The following is an 18,217-nucleotide window of genomic DNA, read 5'->3' on the forward strand; positions in this document are numbered from 1 at the left end:
TTAGAAAACAATGGACACAAAGAACGATAAATATGAAACAATGGGCCCTAACTCTAAAAGCAATGTCACGTTGTACCGCCAGTGAATGGGGGGAGGGGGTGGGCGATACGATTTTGTCACTAATGGTGAGGCTTGTGATTAGTCATTTCACTAGTGGGAAAAATCAGATTGCGTGCACCACTCTGCAACGGATTACATTATTCATTTTGGAGTAATCTCAGTCTATATAATATTATAATAAAGAACTCTACAAAGGGAACAACTAGTCGATGATAGTTCTTGGTCAATGAAAGCAAATGCTGATTCTCACCCAGATGTTTCTTGCTCCACTGTTTTCATCCTCCTTATAATCAAGCTTTGACTGCTTACTCCGTTTTCCTTAATGAAAACAAAATAGTCTATTGAGAAATTTAACTGGCAAGGCAAAGAGCCCCACCCACCAGACTCACTGAAATTGTCGAAAAGGTGCATTCTCGCTATATTAACCCCGGTTAAAGAAATAAAGAAAAAAATAGTTTTTTCGATGGGGCCGAAGGTGACTTGGAGATACTGGAGAAAAATGTGTACATTAAGATTTTTTATGCAAGGGCCAGCTGAACAAAGTGAAAGCACCGGATCTTGGGAAATCTTACCAGCAAATAATTTGCAGATCTAAAACAAAATAATACTGCAAGGTTGGTTGTACGGCTGTGAGGATATTTTTTTTTATTTACCAATATTTCGTCAGGCATGGCCTGACTTTTTCAGGGAGTTGCGATTTCAAAAATATATATATCCTCAACCAGCCTTGCAGTACATTAAGATGCAATTAAATTTTGAGGGACCCTAGTTTAGGGTCAGTCTATGGGATTACGCGTAACGTCATCGTCGTTAATATTAAGAAGAAAGAAAAACGGAACACAAACTCACATCCTCATCTGGGTTGTTGTTGGCCTGTAAAGCAGCAATCCATGACATCATGGAATCATGATCATCTGACTATAACATGGAGAGTACGAAGATAATGAGCTAAAAAGTATTTGAAGAAATACCATCCATATAAAAAAAAACACAGCAAAGTCTTCTTTCTATTCGGGAAGACTTACTATTTACCGGAAATACATTTCCAATTTCATGTTCATGTAATGTGCAATGAGATGTCACAATGTCGAAGAACGACTTTTCAAGGAGTTCTAGTATAACGACGACTAGCACGGTTCTTTGCGACCTCTAGTTTCACTGAACAGCTTATTTACTTATTGATTGATTGATTTTTTTATTTATTTAAATCAATCTTTATGCAAGCAAACAAACAAAGATTTCACAAATCGTGAAAAAGAGGAGATGCCAATTTATGATTAAGTTAAGTATTCAATATGAACATCGTAATTAACTAGTTTGTCAATTCAACAACTTTATTTATAGCCTCAGAGAGGGCCACTGAGCTTTAATGGTATTTGGCGCTTATTAAAACCATCTCAAGAGGTACATTCTCGTATCTTCTTAACTGTTCTTTTTCTTTTCTCGAGTGGGGTCTAGAAGCCTCAAGGGGGTCCAGATGGGGTTGTGAGCACTTGAATAGCAATGTTTTCAAATTCAAATGAACCACCTGTCGCATGTCTGGTAGAAAACTACTTCTTCACTGAACCGGTTCTAGGATGCAGCTCTGTTGTGTTAAGGAGAAGTCTCCATTGTTTCCGTTGTATAGTTTTGGTGCCTATTAGTTTTTGAAGCGATCACAAGAGCTGTTGTCATAGCTAGGTGCTGACTCGTCATGGTTTGTTTTGTTTGCATAGCCATAGAAAACAAACCAAAAGGAAATACCTGGAATAAAAACTCGGATCCATTGAATGTTGTCAATCGAAACACGTTTTTCCTTTTCGTGTAGTCATGCGCAATATCGACAATGCTCGACTTGATGCTGATTGGCTGTTCATCAGAGCAATCCTCCTGAAAATCAATTCAGTTTACCTTCCAATCATTGTAAATAAAACACAATCCCTCGGCTCATAAGATAAAGTATTGTTACATAAACATTGTGCACGTCCAAGTGCTCAATAATAGGGGAAGCAGTCCTGGCTCCCTGTGTCTGGAGGTTCAAGGAACCATTGAACTCTTCAAAACTAGTATAAACGAGTCTGCCCCATTGCGGCCAACTTTCAGCTACATTAACCATAAAAACAAATTTAATGGTCACGAGTTTGTGCAAGAGACAGAACGAAGCCATTCAAGCAAACATAATCAGAAATAATTAAAGCATCACTGCATTCATTTCACGATGACTCCAACTCGTTCATTTTAAAACTTCTAACTGACTGTGCAGGAACGCCATTGTAGTTTAGCAGGAAGCATGTTGATATTAAGAGAAAAAATGGAATATTCATTGTTTAATTATATCTTTTACATAGCCCCATCCAGGGTTTGAGCCAGAGCGCGAACTTGCGATATTCTCCCCCTTGCAGGACAATTTGTCCCGTAAAATTAGATGAACGGGCCATAAATGTCCCCCAAAGTCAAAACTTAATGGAACAAGTTTACGCAAATTCATACCCATCAGAAAACCGGGACGGTGTAATTTTAAAAATAATGTAATTTTTGCCGGCTAACATTTTACATTTTCACATTATTATTATCATCGCTAAAATAACTGAATAAAAATCGTTCATCAGTGCCTTATCAAAAAACACTATTCTCTCGTGTTCCGATCCAGAGGGACAAATTGTCTCCTGAGGCAATAAAGCTGGCTCAAACCCTGCCCATCAGAGGTTAGCTAAGAAATGGTCCAAAATGTAAAACTCAGGTAAAGACCATAGAGTTCTATGTTTGGTTTTGTTTGTTTGTCTTTTGTTCAACAATGTTGTGTGGTCTAAGTCGTCATTCCTTCACTTCCTTAGAACAGTGATAATAATGACGGCGACGATAACATTGGACAACGCATGAATATTGATCAATTTACCCCCAAAATAAAATGTTACAAAAACGACCAGCAAACTAAAAGGCTCAAGTGCTTGCATTTTACCTGATGAGCAGAGCTCTTGTCTTTGTACAAGTAAAGCACGTGACCTCGGAGAACAGCAAACACAGGCTTCCAAGACCGAGCACTAGAACGCTGGAGAAAAGAATACTTATCACAAGAAATACAAATGTACAGTGGCTGAGTCTATGGTTGATTTCACACAACACACGACTTATGCGCCAAACAAAGACAACACAACAACTTTCAGGCACCTAAACGCTTTCGATAAAGATCGATTTTGCAAATCATTTAAAAGGAAAATTAACGATAAAATGTTCCTTGCCGTTTCACACTCATTTTACTATGTCTAACCCAGGAAGATCATTACTCTTCAATGGGGTGCCCCTTGCCGCTTTGAGGCAAAGAGTTAATTACGGGGCTTCATTACATTTTAATAGTTTTCTTATGTCATGGATTTAGAAGCACGTCAATAAAATGTGCCTTAATGGTACACGTCCATTATCTTAACTTTTACATTCCTAACAATCCCAAATTCAAACACCTACAAACATCAAAGACACTATTTGTTATAGAGAATTGTACATAATTCTTGTTTTATAGCTAATGAAATCATCCCCATAATGTTTTGGGAGCATAAATCGTACCGTATGGTATTTAATGTTAACTTAAGCTTTAAATTTTTCCATCTTTGGAATAATCCATTCCTTCTGCAACTCTAAGTACCTATGATGTAGACACTTTGCAGTCTCGGCACAAGGAACAGTGCTTTAAGATTGTTAGTGTAATCTCTGATAACCACAAACTATCCCACTTACTTCCTCCCAATCATGTAAACTATTATAACCTATGGAGTAATAGAAAGTACGACCTCCCTGGTGTGCGCACCAAGCATTTTCAGCGGTCATTCATTCCGGCCATGTGCCGATTAGCCAACAACAGTGTAAATATGCGTTCGATTTGCTATCTGCCTATTGTTCGGACTTCTTGTTTTTTAGCATTTTGTAGTATTTTAAATAAATTTAAATTAGTCATACTCATGTATTTTAACATAGTATATAATTTATATTGTATCATTGTAAACTTTGTAAAGTACAGTATTTTGCAATTCAGCCCTTTGGCTGCGAAGTAATATTTTTATGAAACTATCTACCTCTCTATCTATCAACGCTCTGAACAGATTTTCCGTGAAATGATAAAGTGAGTAAAAAATATAATAAAATAATAAATATTATTAAGTAAGGGACAATTACTTGTCAGGAGTTTCCCTGTCCTTTTAGTTCATTTTCTGACTCAAGCAGCTGAGGTGAGAGGCAAAAAATCTCCTTAATATTATAGATTGCTTTTACCTTTCCTCCATCAACAACAGCTAATTTTCTCCAAAGCGGACCTTCCTTGCACACCTTGAAACCAGAACAGAAATATTAATATACACGTAGATAATGATAATACTTGGTACTTTTGCTCAAAACCCAAACCAATTTAACATTGCGAACTAAAACAGAGATTTAAGAGTGCACGAAAAATTAAAACTTGCAAGGTCTTGGTTAACCCATCCTAACTCCAGCCTTCAATAGACCAATAGACCACTTTCGATATATTAAAATTCATCTTGATAGCGAGCCTTAGAGGACACAAGCAAAAGAAATGAATACACATGTTCATTAGGTTTCCTTTGTTTGTGTCCTCTAGACCTCGCTGCCAAGCTAAATTTTAATATATCGAAAGCAGTCTATTCCAAATTCACTATTTTCCAGCTTGTGAAATTTTGTTGTACTTTTGATTTATTGAAAACCATTTTTGATAAGCCAAATTTTTTGAAATGCAAGTACCCTTTAGGTACAAAAGTAATAGCCTGAAGCACATACAAGCTTTCAACGTCCTCATGATTTCTGTTTCATGCAACTTTTAGAATTCATCACGCAACCTATGCTGGGTCACATGACATAATGTGATTACAGATCAAAAGTTGCCAATGAGATTCCACAACAGGACTCTTCCCGAAACAGAGATTGAGTACACAAACCTCGGCCGCTGTACAATAGCACCTTGTTATGTGACCCGGCCCATGTCAAATTGCAATGAAGTAATCCCAATAGTCACTTGATGAAGACATTGTGAAAATGACAAAAGCTTGTGTGTTTCAAGCTAACTTTTGATATTAAAGGGAACTATTTTCCGAGATTATTTCTATAAAAGTAGCAGGATTCCCTGCACACCAAGGTAATGCCACGGTACCCTCACTGTGACACCACCTAATACAACGAGATAACACCACTGTAACACCATTATAACAAAACTGCAACACCACTCTAACACCACAGTACCAAAAACATACTGGTATCACCAGGGTAATGCCACTGAACCACTACTGTTACACCACTACAGCAAAACATTACACCTGCGCACTTTATTACCACTATGGCAACACAATAGTACCACCAGTGTTACACTATTGCAATGCCTCTGCAGCACCATTTCAATGACACCCTTCCAGCAGTGTGACAACCCTACGCCACCACTGTACCACCACAGTAAAAAAAATTGTTACACCTTTGCACTACCATGATAACATCACTGAAACACCATAGTAACAACATACACGTAACAACAGGAAAGTGGACCTAGAACTTTAAATGCTGCAAGACTCCAATAAGCAGAAAATTCTCTCTAGTCAAACTCACCTCTAAAATGCCTGGCACTGCATCTCCTTCTCTGGGTTCCTGTGTTTGTAATACATTTAGTAACATATACCATAAAAATAATTTGAAATCAGTACTCTACAGTGTAGTAAAGAAATACTATTAAGGAAAAATGGAAGGAAATTCTATCAAATCACGACTGTTAAGATGAATATTATTTGCATTTGTGTTGTATGACAACTATAAACCCTTCCCTTCTTCCAGATCATTTTTTTTCCCATTCATTATCCATATTCTAAATTTTACTTTCATTTCTCTGCAATAATCAGTACACTCCTCATCACTGGAGGGATGCAACAGGATAGTTATGCTCCAAGAATCTTCATGGTACAATCCCTAATAAAAACTCTTAAACAATCTCGAAATAACACACTTAATTATCTGGACAGGAGTGTTTTACTGGAAAATACACCACTCACAAAGTTCATACAAAACTACATCCACGACCCGTGTGGCATATTTTCTATACCCTCACTACTGAGGATATTGATGACCTCAATTCCCACTTTCGCCTGTTTGTTTGTGCAAACAGTCAGTGAAAAATGGTGAGCGACAGATTCATGAAGTTCTCTGAAACTGACTGCATGTAATGTCGACTCTGTACTCCAAAATGTTCCACAATGCAAACGGATCACATTCAAGAAAACACACTCACGTTTTCAGCGTGCCATCTTACTTTATTCCCTACCCAGAATACACTAAAAGCATGGGTTGCACAGGCAACCCACAGAACAATCACTACACTGATGTAAAATCCTTCTCTGAGGAACAAGATCCATATCTTCATGCCGTTGTGTAATAGTCTCCATTTAACTTACAATTAACTATTGAATTTTGAGCAGATTGACTGTGTTAAATAGATCACATAAGAATCTTGGCCACTAATTTTGATATGAAGATACTCCAGTGAACGAAGCATCAAAAAACATTTAAAATTACAAACTTTTAAATGTGAAACTACACTGTACCTCAATGAAATGCCACTATCACCTTCATGACAGTGACAGAGATATCTAGATCATGTGTAAGCCAAATAAAAAATTACAAACATACAAAACTGATGCCCATATTCTCAACAAAACTTGTTATGACTTTTTGCTCTTTAACTTCACAGGGTTCTCATGAGAAGCCGTTTTACTTCACCAGAAAGAAATGGCAGTGTATACTAGAACCCAGATTCAAGTAAAATGCTAATGGAACAGCTTGAGGAATTTCGTTTAAGGCCTTAGCTGTTACACTCGACAATTTTTCTTCAAACTTGTCTCGTAATTTGCAAAAAAAGTTGCTTGATGGGTGTTACACTGGGCAACGTTTCATGCAACTTGCCTTGTTTTCGATAATCACATGAGGTTAAAGGAACATTTTCATTGGCTGGTGACATTAACCATAGGGCCACATTTTTTTGCAACATCACATGAAGCATTGCCAAAAGTAGAACTTAATATTCTGCTTTCCACAACAGTTCCTACAACTTGTCCCACCATGGCATTGCAAGACAAGTGCAACAGTAACTTTATATCCAAGCATGCCTGTGTCAAGAAGTTTTTCCTCACAAATTTTTACATGCATGATTTCAAAAATGCTAACATAAAAGCAAGGCCTTTATTACACTTTAATGGAGGTTCAATGAATAATTATTCAGTGTCTTAAGTGAACATCAGTCTACACGCAATTGTACCTGCCCAGCGTGAATTGACACACTTGAAATGTTTGAATAAGCTCCTATCTTCAAAATTAATGTGGATCCCTTTAACCTCTAACGACCTTAAAACACTAGCATCGCTCCCAGCAACCAAAGCCGGCCTTAAAGGGGCTAGGTCACGCTGTTTTAGGTAATTTTGTTCAATTTTGTTAGTTATGAGCTCTAAACATCAAATTGGCAGAGCAAGAGTCTTTCATTTGCAAAATCACGGCCACGTAACAATTGAGAATGATTTGCCAGCTGTTTAAATGGCATTTTGATATAAACTGATATAAATTTGAAAAAAGGTGGGCCGACGTTTTTCAAATTTACCCAAATGCAATCCATTTCAATCCTCCCCAGTTTTGTCCATCCTTGTCCCTCCTTAGCTTTCCTGTGTTTTGTTTGAGTTCCTCTATAGTTTTGAGCCGTTATTTTGTTATTTCAGTTAATTCTATGACCATTTGATCAATGATGAAATTGCCTAAAATTGCGTGACCTAGCCCCTTTAATGGTTAAACGTTAAAACACCTGGCTTTGCAATGAATGAGCCAGAGGCAGGGAAATGATACACCAACCCACCCACCCACCTCTTCCTCCTTTGTTGACTCAAGTAATGGCTGATGATTCGATGATGCAGAGGATGTTGCCATGACATAGGAAGTTCGCCTGTTTGTTCGCTGGATTGAACTTTCACTTGTAACCTTTCTTTCTAATGAATCTTGAAACACCTGCAGACATAATTGACGGTAAAAATATTGATTGTATACTTAACAGGATGTCATGTTTCTGATTGGTAAATAACAAATGCATAAATAAGTCATAGAGTGCAATAGAGAAGTTGCTAAGGAGACAGTTACAGCGTACTTACATTGAGTATAATTATACTAAACGTTGTATGAACCTGCTTGAGCATTTTGTGATTTATGGTCACTCGTGATGTTTTGAAAGTTCTCAAATAAATAAATCACAAAATAATACACTCACATTTGTAAGTTTTCCTATATTGATCACCAACATGTAAATTTAGTTTATCCAGTGAGACCATAAAAGTTGACTTTCTTTTAAAACTAAAGTTGCATAATATTAGTGAGAGTGGCAGAGTGCTTAAGTGAACTTGAAAGGTGCCTGATGCTTCAGCTTCCAGACAAGATTCATACAGGGTGGTATGTGATCTCATCTCCTCAATAGCATTTGTTTGCCCATGTATAGGTATACCTTCTGCAGGTTGCAACTATCAACTCTGTTTTATTCAGTAGTGTAGCAGCTGATCCAAAGATTACTCACCAATGGTTTGCAACCCTTGCAGGAAACAATGATATGCCATTCTTTCTATTGTGTTAGCTATTGTTTGGGGTCAGGGTTGCAAACCAATGGCAAGTTATCTTTGGATCAGCTGCTACATCACCCGTTTTATTTCAAGTGCTGCTGAATGAAATTTTTATGGAGTTGCTCTCTAGGGAGTATATGCCCCGTAGTTACATGTACATGTAATAGAAATTATAAAAAATGTGCAAATTTTTTAGCAATGTTCTAATATTAGTACATTCAATGTTGCCCAGAATGTAAAAACTTAGAAGTTCCATATTCATGACAATCTGTACAAAATAATAGACTAGAGTATACAATGTAGTTTTCCCTTAATAATAATATTATAATCATTATCATCATCATCATCATCATCATCATCATCATCATCATCATCTTTCTCACAAGGATAGTCATGTCCATGTAGATTACAGGGGGGAAGGGGAGGGGGGGAGGGTTGAGGGTTGGGACCTTTGTTAACTTGTTGACTGCTCCCAAATCCAATTTTAGTGGGAAAGACCATTCACACTTGAGTGTCTGAAAAGTTGTATAAATCGATGATGATGATGATGATGATGATGATGACGCCAGAGAGAAATGCAGAGATAAACCTCTCAAAGCAGAGAAGAGAAGCAACAAAGTCAACCCACATGTGACGCCAAGTCTGGGAATTAAACCCCAGCCACTTTGGTGATAGGCGAGTACTCTAACCACTGCTCCATCCCTGCTGTTTTCAGCAGCAATTTATTGTTAACTCTACATAACTCTTAATCTATTTCCTGATAACTCAAAAAAATTATATTCCCCTTGAAAGTTAGAGTGAACAGAAGTGGATTGAAAAGAGGCCAACATACCTCCTCATCCTTCTTGGACAGAGTAATGTCCATCCCTTCCTCGTCATTCATATCCTCACAGACCTCCATTCCAGATGAAACATGTACCATAACTGGGGGCAACATTGTTGACAATGCTTGAAATACCGATGATTTGCTGGTTGATTTTTTGTCCTGAGGAGAACTTGCCCTCATTCTCTGCTCAGGTGAGGAAGGACTGCTACGAGATGTTGCCATAAGGTATGAAACTCGCCGTGGCTTTGGACTTCCCTGTTTATTGAGCTGAGAAGTCTCTGCTTCAGATGAGAAAGTTCCACATGCTGGAGAAAAAGATACTTCTTTGAAAGAAGGCTTATTTGGAAATACAGAAATTTGACTTGAATATGCCTCCTGTTTCATGGAATCATCACTTTGCCGTGGCACCTTAGCAGGATGGGGTGAGGCAATATCTTTATGTGATTCGTGACTTGAATCTATTGGCATCCGCCCTCCATTTCCACCATTTTGCCACTGGTGATGTCCCTTGCCGCTTTCAAGGAGTGTTGTCCCCACGGTAGACGATTTTAAGCCCCCTTCATGATCCTTATTCATATGGGAGGTTATTGTTTTAATCAAGTACGTCTTCGGAGTAGACTCCTCCTGAGACTGTCGAACTTTTTGGAAACCTGGATCAGAAGCAACAGGCTGACGAGAACCAACATCAGCATCTGTATTCATATATGTTGTTGACAAACTAGGTGATGATAGTGTAAAAGAAGGAATACTAACTGGAGTGCAGCTGTCATTTTCAGGCCCATAAATGTCAGTGACATTTAGAGTGTTAACTCTTGATGGTGCACTGACCCTGCCTGATGCTCTGTTATGCTCTCCAATACCTGGATAGTCACCAATTGGAAGTGAATGTGAGCGGGTCTTGCTACGTGAATCTTCCAACACTGTCAATGTGTTACCAACTTTTGAACTTTTCTCAAAGCGCAGTGCAAGGGGCCGACCAGTGGAATCAGTTGTTGCCATGAAATAGGACCCCTCCATGCGTGGAGTGCTTGCACTACTTTCAAGAGCACTTGAACTTTGAGATTTTAAATTGCTGTTGTAGTCAAGACTGTCTGAGGTGATAACATAACTTCGATTTTCCATGGCTGTTCTGTCAACAGAACCGCGTCTCAGGGTAACAACAGGCGTAGGAGCCTCCCTATTAAGAGATGTCACACTCTGGGAAGTCCTTTCCGACATCCTTAAATGATATGAGTTTGAAGGGCTAAAAGTCGCAGTAGAGACGACTTTACCAGGAGTTTCACCACTGGATCGTCTCCTGTACAATGGCTTGGCTTTCACAGATGGAGGTGACTGGCTTAAATCCTGCGAACTGATAGAAATCTTGGAGGAAACAGTCAGTGTTGGAGTAACCTGTCGAGAAAATTTATGGAGTTAACAAACAACATCACTGAGGGCAACATTTTTTCATGACAGTAATGGTTACGATAATATGAAATGTAACCTCTCGCACGAAAACATACACTAGCAGTTTCCCATCAAATGGCAGAAGCCTTGGGTACCCATTGTTATCAATCCAACAAACTCTTGTTTCTCAACCAAAAATGGATGCTTCAAACAAACCAATTCACCAGATAATCAGACTACTGTTACAAAGGCTGCACTTTGGTCTAAGAAGGCTTTATAACGGACTTCCCTTCTACTCACTGTATCTCAAAATTTGGAGGAACAACATTTCATCGGACAAAGAACCGACAAACTCAACGCAAATGACAGGGACATGAACGAGGAATCAAACCTTGGCTAACCCGATAAACTAAAAATGCTTCAAATTTAAGTGACCCACATTGACGAGTAAAATCATCTAGCATTTCACTGAGTAAACTGTCAAGTCTCTCTCTCAGGACTAAAGAGTTAACACCACTCTGACTATAAAAAATATGATAGGAAATGAACTTCTCACCATTTGAAGGACACAGTCCTCTTTGGGTATGATTCCTAATTCCAACAATTCTTGGCTGATAGCAAAAACATAGGCAAAAATTAAAGTTTTGTAAGTGAATAGCAAGCCTGGGAATGTTCTATTTTCTAGCTTCACGCCGTCAAAAAAATATATACATATTGGCACGCATTGAGTACGTGTGGTAGTGTACTAACACAGTGCTTTATTCCATACAATGTAACTGTCAACTGAGCTGCGTTTTGTTTTAGAGGAGATTCAAACTTGGTACCATACATGTATACATGTACAGTACAGCCCAAATATAATGCACGCGCAAGAACTTCTTTTTGCGTCCGCAAGCTGTCAACTTCTTGCGGCTCCTTGCGCCACAATCCTACCAGCCGCAAGAACTTCTTTACGGTTAGAAGTTGTCACCGCAAGGACTTCTTTCCATCAAGAAATCCGGACCTCAAGAACTTCTTTGCAGTAACATCTCAGAAAGAAGGTGATGTACAAAACTCGCAACAAGACAACATTTTTCTGGGCAATGCACGGTCGAATCTCCTTTTACAACACGTAGGGTACAAAATAAAAGGTGGAGTTTACATTTTATGATGGTCACAACAGCAGGAGTTATACGTATCATTTGTCAACAAATGTCACAATGATATGATATTTTTTAGTATGTTTGCACAGACTTGTCGCATGATAAGCAATCAGAATAAATATCAGACAAACACTTTTTGTTACCAAAAATCAAATTATCAAGGGAGCGACAAGAATACCTTCTTCCACGCAAACAGTTTGTATGACAGTTGCCGCGAATGTAGAATGTTGTCACACTGTCGATAAGTCGCGTGAGAGGCTCAAAAATCAAATGCCTACAGGTGTAGTTCCCAATCAGCTGGATATATTGTCGTTCGATGACATTTTTTGCACGTTTGAAATACCGTAAAAGTCCATGTATAAGCTGCACCTTTTTTCTCAAAAGTCAAATCAAAAGTTGGGGGTGCAGCTTATCTACGGAAACAGCTGAGGTTGGAGTTTTCTAAGGTTCAATTAATATTCATAAAAACTTCTCAAGATGTCACGAATAAACATAATAACTGAAGAACTGAAAGCATGTTATTGTAGATCATTGCCTTTTTCATGAGTGGTGGGTCCTAAAGGAGCCGTTTCTATCTTGAAGCGTTCACACTTTACTCGAACAACTGAACACCAACCTACAGGCAATCTCCATTCCCCTCCACAAAGCTGTTTGCTGTAGTCACTTTGACACATACTTTCGCCACATGCAAGAAAATACCAAGACATTCGCGTAGTTGTTTGTCCTTGTTTGTTTACTAACAGAACTTCATTGGAACTTCCAAGTTTGTTGTCTCCATTTTTTTATTTTTAGAAATTCGAGCTTCCAAATTGGGCGTGCGGTTTCAATGTATCTACGGGTGCAGCTTATACATGGACTTTTACCGTACCCTTTATGCAACTTATCCGCTTAAATTAAGGTTGGTCCTGAATTTGACTCTCAGTACGCGATCACTGTTACGTTGATGGCTTAGAAGATAAACACGAATCAAGTTTAATGAGTCCTGGAGTCCCAGAGAGGCAGATTCTCTTAGGCATTGATGGGGAACTTGTTTTGTTTTGAATTCTTCTGTATCCATTCCGTCTTTGCAAAGCCAAAAGAAACGAAAAGTAAATACATGTGCTGAGTATTACCTTGCAAAAATAGTGAATAATATTATATGCCACGGCAAATTATGTGGCAAAAGCGTGACTGACTTGTTTTTAGTGCATAGTTAATGGCATGCAAATTCAAGGCACACAAAAACACAAAGATCAAAATCATCCAACTCGTGAGGTTGACCATTGTTTCTGCAAAGTCAAAAATTCACTCTCCTAGACGAGGTTATTTATCACCAAGTAATTCCATTGATTTGGAAATAGAAGCTGCTTTATTATTCATCAGCATCACAATTTTTTGCCAATTTTGGGGCTCATTTGTTGAAACTCAAGCACGCTTCTGACAGACCTGTTTATTTTCGTGATTTATGCACGCGCTGCAGGCCTATTACCACCACAGACTTACACCCTTACAACCAGGTGACACCGTGTGCTTACAGTGCACTACCACAAAAAACATAAACTTGTAACCTTTACAGTTCATTGCTAAAACAATGCATCGATCAACCTTTTATTGGTTGGACTAAATGTACAAATGAAATCAACTCATGATCAGTCCAAACTTTTGTTTTTGTGAATAGTGCAAAAATCTGTTAATTAGTATCCAGAGCAAAACCCTTCAGACAACACTAGCAAGAAGAGTTCAATGAGTGAGTTCCAATAATAGAAAAACCGAGCCTGCCATTAGAAAAATTATCCTCATATCTGTTTATTTAATAAAATTTGAGTGCCACTCCCTCACATGAAAATAATACAGAAACAGTCCTTTTGTTAATTGTCACCCAATTTCAAGAAGCTTTTGACAGAACACAAGAAAATATTATTTTCATAAGGTCTTGGAATCATAGGAAAAAGAAGGAACTTGACACACTAAGTGAATTTAAAATCTTCTCACCTTGCTACTATGAGCTCAATTACTTGAGAATATGATTTTCCCATTACTGGCTGTCCATTGACTGATACAATCTGGTCACCTTTATTACAAAGCAAAAACACAACATGTTTACTTTAAGAGGTAATATTATTATAACAAGAAGCCAAAGGAAGCATAGACAAAACCAACAAATCCATTTTTAGATGGGCCATCATTGCAATAATATTAAGAACCTCAAAAAGGAGGCTTGACCCAATGACACTGAGGAGCGAGACTCTGGTTGAGGGACGGTTTAGGACTCAATGGGCTAACAACCACTACATCCACTCCAAAACTACGTCCGCCTTTAATTAACCCATTGACACCTAGGAGTGAGACTTAGTAGATTTTACTCTGTCTAATGCCAGATGATTTTACTTGTCAATGGGGGTAGTGGTTCAGGAATCAATGGGTTAATTAAAGGGGCACTGTCATCTTAAATTTGCTGTCTTCAGGTCAAAACTGGGTAAAGATCTAAATTAGTACTTTAGCTCACATGTACAACATTCGTGACAGCCCTATGAGAAGATATGAGATGTGTTTATGGCTTTTGCCAACTTTCTGAAGACATGGTCTCCAAACTTGAAAAAATTGGCGACTTTTTTCAAGTTTCAATCCAATTTCCATCCTCTCCATCCATGGCCGTAAACAACAAAGAATAGCTTCAGTGCACTTCAATGGTTGTTGCCAACAAAGCTACAGCATTATTTTTTGGTCTTCATTGATGCAAAGACGTCTTTTAGTTTTCTGAAGTTTGACTAAAATAGCATGACACTGCCCCTTTAAGAGAAATTTCCATTGCACTGGTCAGAGAGCATTCAGCAATACAATGATCGTTACAGGGATTACATACAGTCTTGGCTTCTCTCGAGGTTCAAACATATTCCCAAATCTGTATTAATTATACATTTAAACTAGTAGTAGCTATTGCAAGTGCCAACAAGACAGTCAGTAGAACACATAGTTTGCAGATTTGTATCAGAGTGCCATTTTTGAACCCAATAAGCCTTTTTTTTTCGATATTAAAATTCAGCTTGCATTGATAGTGAGGCAGTGAGAACAACGACAAAGGAAAGTGGATGATATGTAATTTGTTTTCACATTCATTCCAATGTGTTTCTATTGTTTTTGTCCTCACTGCCTCACTATCAAGCTGAATATTTGGTATTTCAAAAATGGCCTATAGTAGTTGTACAGTACCTTTTCATTTCAAAGTACTGCAACTCAACTCATCTGAGTTAACAATAACATAATAACAATAGAAATGTATTAAAAGTAAAACCCTTGCACACTTTGTATCTCGAACAAAAATGTAAATGTCAACGTGTTTTGCAATAATATTAAAACTCCCGTCATTTTAGCAGGAATATACTATATATATGAATGCCATATACCCAATCCCAAAGTGTTTTCAGTGTGAAACAAATCACGTGGAATCAAACTCTCTGGCATGGCATCTGAAAGTTGTTTCACTTGAAGATATTCTATTTTACAAGATATAGCCATGAACTACATGGAATTTTTTGGTTTTATCAACGGAGTTGTTAATGTAAATTGAGCACCGTACAGGGATTATGAAAGCTGACATTTCGAGCGTTAGCCTTTCGTCAGAGCAAATCGATAAATTATGGGTTGTGTGTAGTTTTTATAGTGGAGTAGGAGCTACGCTATCGGTGGTAACATGGCAATGTGAAAAATTGGAATACATTAGTTAAATGAAAAACATTCATTAATACCATGGGGATTAAGGGTGCTGATTTGCAAGATTAAGTTTTGCTTCATATTCTTGCTGCTTTCCATCGTACCTTGATGTAGCGAAAGGCCACAGATAGCCATGTGTTGTTTGGAGTGGTTAGGGAGATTAAAATGATGGCTTAGATGCATCCTTGTCATTCTTCTCAACAACGCGAAGGTGTTCGTGGAATTGGTCACATAGTCGTCTACCTGTCTCGCCAATGTATAATTTATTGCATAACATACAGGTTATGCTACACTCCACTATAAAAACAACACACAACACAAAAACTTGTTTCCGGTCACACACAATTCTTTAATACATATTTCCCCGTTAATCGGTCACATGGCTTAGTGGTCACCGTGATTGCCTCTGAAGGAAGAGATACAGAGGTCGAATCCCACTTGAACTGCCTTCTATGAGACAGAGAAATCTTACGCATGCGCAGCCAGAGCGCGACCCAAATAATAATAATAATAATAATAATAATAATAAACTCCAAAAACAGAGTCGAAACTATACTTTGAACAAAGCAATTACACAAATCACATCTATAAAATAAATTAAAAATAGAAATAGACTATAAATAAATTATGAAGTAATCAATTACAATTTAAAAAAAAAAAACTAATAAAAAACCTGATAAAGTTAATGTCTACCACATGTAGCTACAAAAGCCAATTGAGGTCAGGGCCACTGAGCAACTTCTCCACACATTCACCCTAGAACTAAAGGCAGTAAGGTTTGGGGAATCAACAACCTCTTGAAGGAGGCTGTTCCAAACAGGGATAGTACGTGGGAAGAAAAAAAATTTGAATGTATCAGTACAGGGAAAGAGGTCGTTAAAATACCATACTCATGAGATCGTCTTGTTTGCCACTGAGAGAGAGTCACATACAATGTACTTACAGAGATCCACCCCATAAGGTTACGGGAGGACTTATACTTCACTTTACCTTGCGATTTAGCAAACAACCAGCTATCTACAGCTGTATCTATCTATCTATCTATCTATCTATCTATCTATCTATCTATCTATCTATGGATCCAAAATGTAGCAGCTTGGTTGGTAACAGGTACATGCACCACTGACCACATAACAAGGATCAACTTCAAGATACTACTGATAGTATACAAGACACTAAACGGACAGTCCGCTGAATACTTGGAGGTGACAATTAAAGAATACCATCCATCGCGCACTCTATGGTCATCATCTCATTTTCTTTTATGTATAATTATGTTGTAGTTTCAAATGTACTTTAGGTCAAAATGATTTCAAGCTAGGTCAAAATATTTTAAACTAGGTTACATTGTTTTAAACTAATTTGTTATCAACTGTCTAAAAAGGGCTTTAAATTTTTGGGGTGTGGTAAAAAAATGGGGCCTGGATTCTTTAGGGGGTAAAAAGAATACAATAAAAACAATTTTAAAAAAATGTCTCGTCTTTTATTTTACCTCCCTTTACTTTCCTCTCTGTACTTCCTCTTCTTCCTATCTACCTAACTACATATCTCACCTAATATCCCTTAACATCTACACTTACCTACCTTTTTTTTTCCTTCTTAATTTGTCCTGCCGGCGATGGGATTCGAACCTCCAACCCACTGATATCTGTGCTTTGCCTGTCGTGAGCTTATACCACTCGGCCATCCAGGAAAAGCATTGGAAATTGATGGTAATTTATTGATATCATCACTTAGAGCTAGTTCCAGGACTCCACGGTTTTTTCAGGTTCGCACATACGCAATTAAAACAGATTGGACTTGTAAATTTTCGGTCAACACGCAATGGACTCTGACGGTGTTTGTGTAAACTCCGAGTACTTTTATCAAAAACTACAAGAGCTGAAGAAATCAACCAAATCCAAAACTAGTCAAACAACATTATATATAGACGATGAGTTCTATGATCAAGCAAAAATGTGGTTGAATTTGTCCGAAGAACAACGAAAATGCTCTAAACTCTCGAGTGCAGCCAGGATGAAAATTGCTCGCAAGAAATGGACTCTTGATGCTGAAGGGAACATTGTCAATGGTGAGAAAAAATATGTTGTCCCGAAAAGACACTTGCACAAAATTCTATCAGAAGCACATTCTTCCACATGTCACCGCGGCAGAGATAAAACTGAGAAATACCTTCAAACGTCTTACAATGAAATTTCCCAGCAAGTGGTAAGTTTATTCACCTCGCTCTGCAAACTACATCAACAACAAGGCAGCATAACAAGCCACTGCAAGAAAACAATTTCTTTGTCATGTGGAAATAGACTTGATTGACTTTTGTAAACTTCCCTGTAATTGTTCCAAGCATCATAACTGGGTTCTTCATGTACAAGACCATTTTTCAAAGTACTCGTGGCTACTACCGCTTAAACACAAAGAAACTCAGAAAGTTGCCAGTAGTCTGGAATCACTATTTTGGATGTTTGGGTTTCCAACAACCTTACATTCAGACAATGGCAAGGAATTCA

General features: G+C 37.9%; 1 protein-coding gene across 1 annotated transcript in view; it reads right to left on the reverse strand.

Moving 5' to 3' along the window:
- Positions 1-18,217, reverse strand: part of LOC138029242 (rho GTPase-activating protein 23-like) — a 75,959-nt gene that overhangs the window by 24,952 nt on the left and 32,790 nt on the right. Inside the window, exons 4-13 of the mRNA XM_068876988.1 lie at positions 13,992-14,070; positions 11,435-11,489; positions 9,499-10,884; positions 7,927-8,067; positions 5,638-5,676; positions 4,303-4,356; positions 2,999-3,088; positions 1,804-1,929; positions 910-978; positions 311-378 (exon numbers count right to left, since the gene is read on the reverse strand). Of these exons, the coding sequence (XP_068733089.1) occupies positions 311-378; positions 910-978; positions 1,804-1,929; positions 2,999-3,088; positions 4,303-4,356; positions 5,638-5,676; positions 7,927-8,067; positions 9,499-10,884; positions 11,435-11,489; positions 13,992-14,070 (2,107 nt within the window). The remainder of the gene's footprint in view (positions 1-310; positions 379-909; positions 979-1,803; positions 1,930-2,998; positions 3,089-4,302; positions 4,357-5,637; positions 5,677-7,926; positions 8,068-9,498; positions 10,885-11,434; positions 11,490-13,991; positions 14,071-18,217) is intronic.

The sequence above is a fragment of the Montipora capricornis genome, chromosome 1 (assembly GCF_036669925.1).
Source record: "Montipora capricornis isolate CH-2021 chromosome 1, ASM3666992v2, whole genome shotgun sequence".
Classification (NCBI taxonomy): Eukaryota; Metazoa; Cnidaria; class Anthozoa; order Scleractinia; family Acroporidae; genus Montipora; species Montipora capricornis.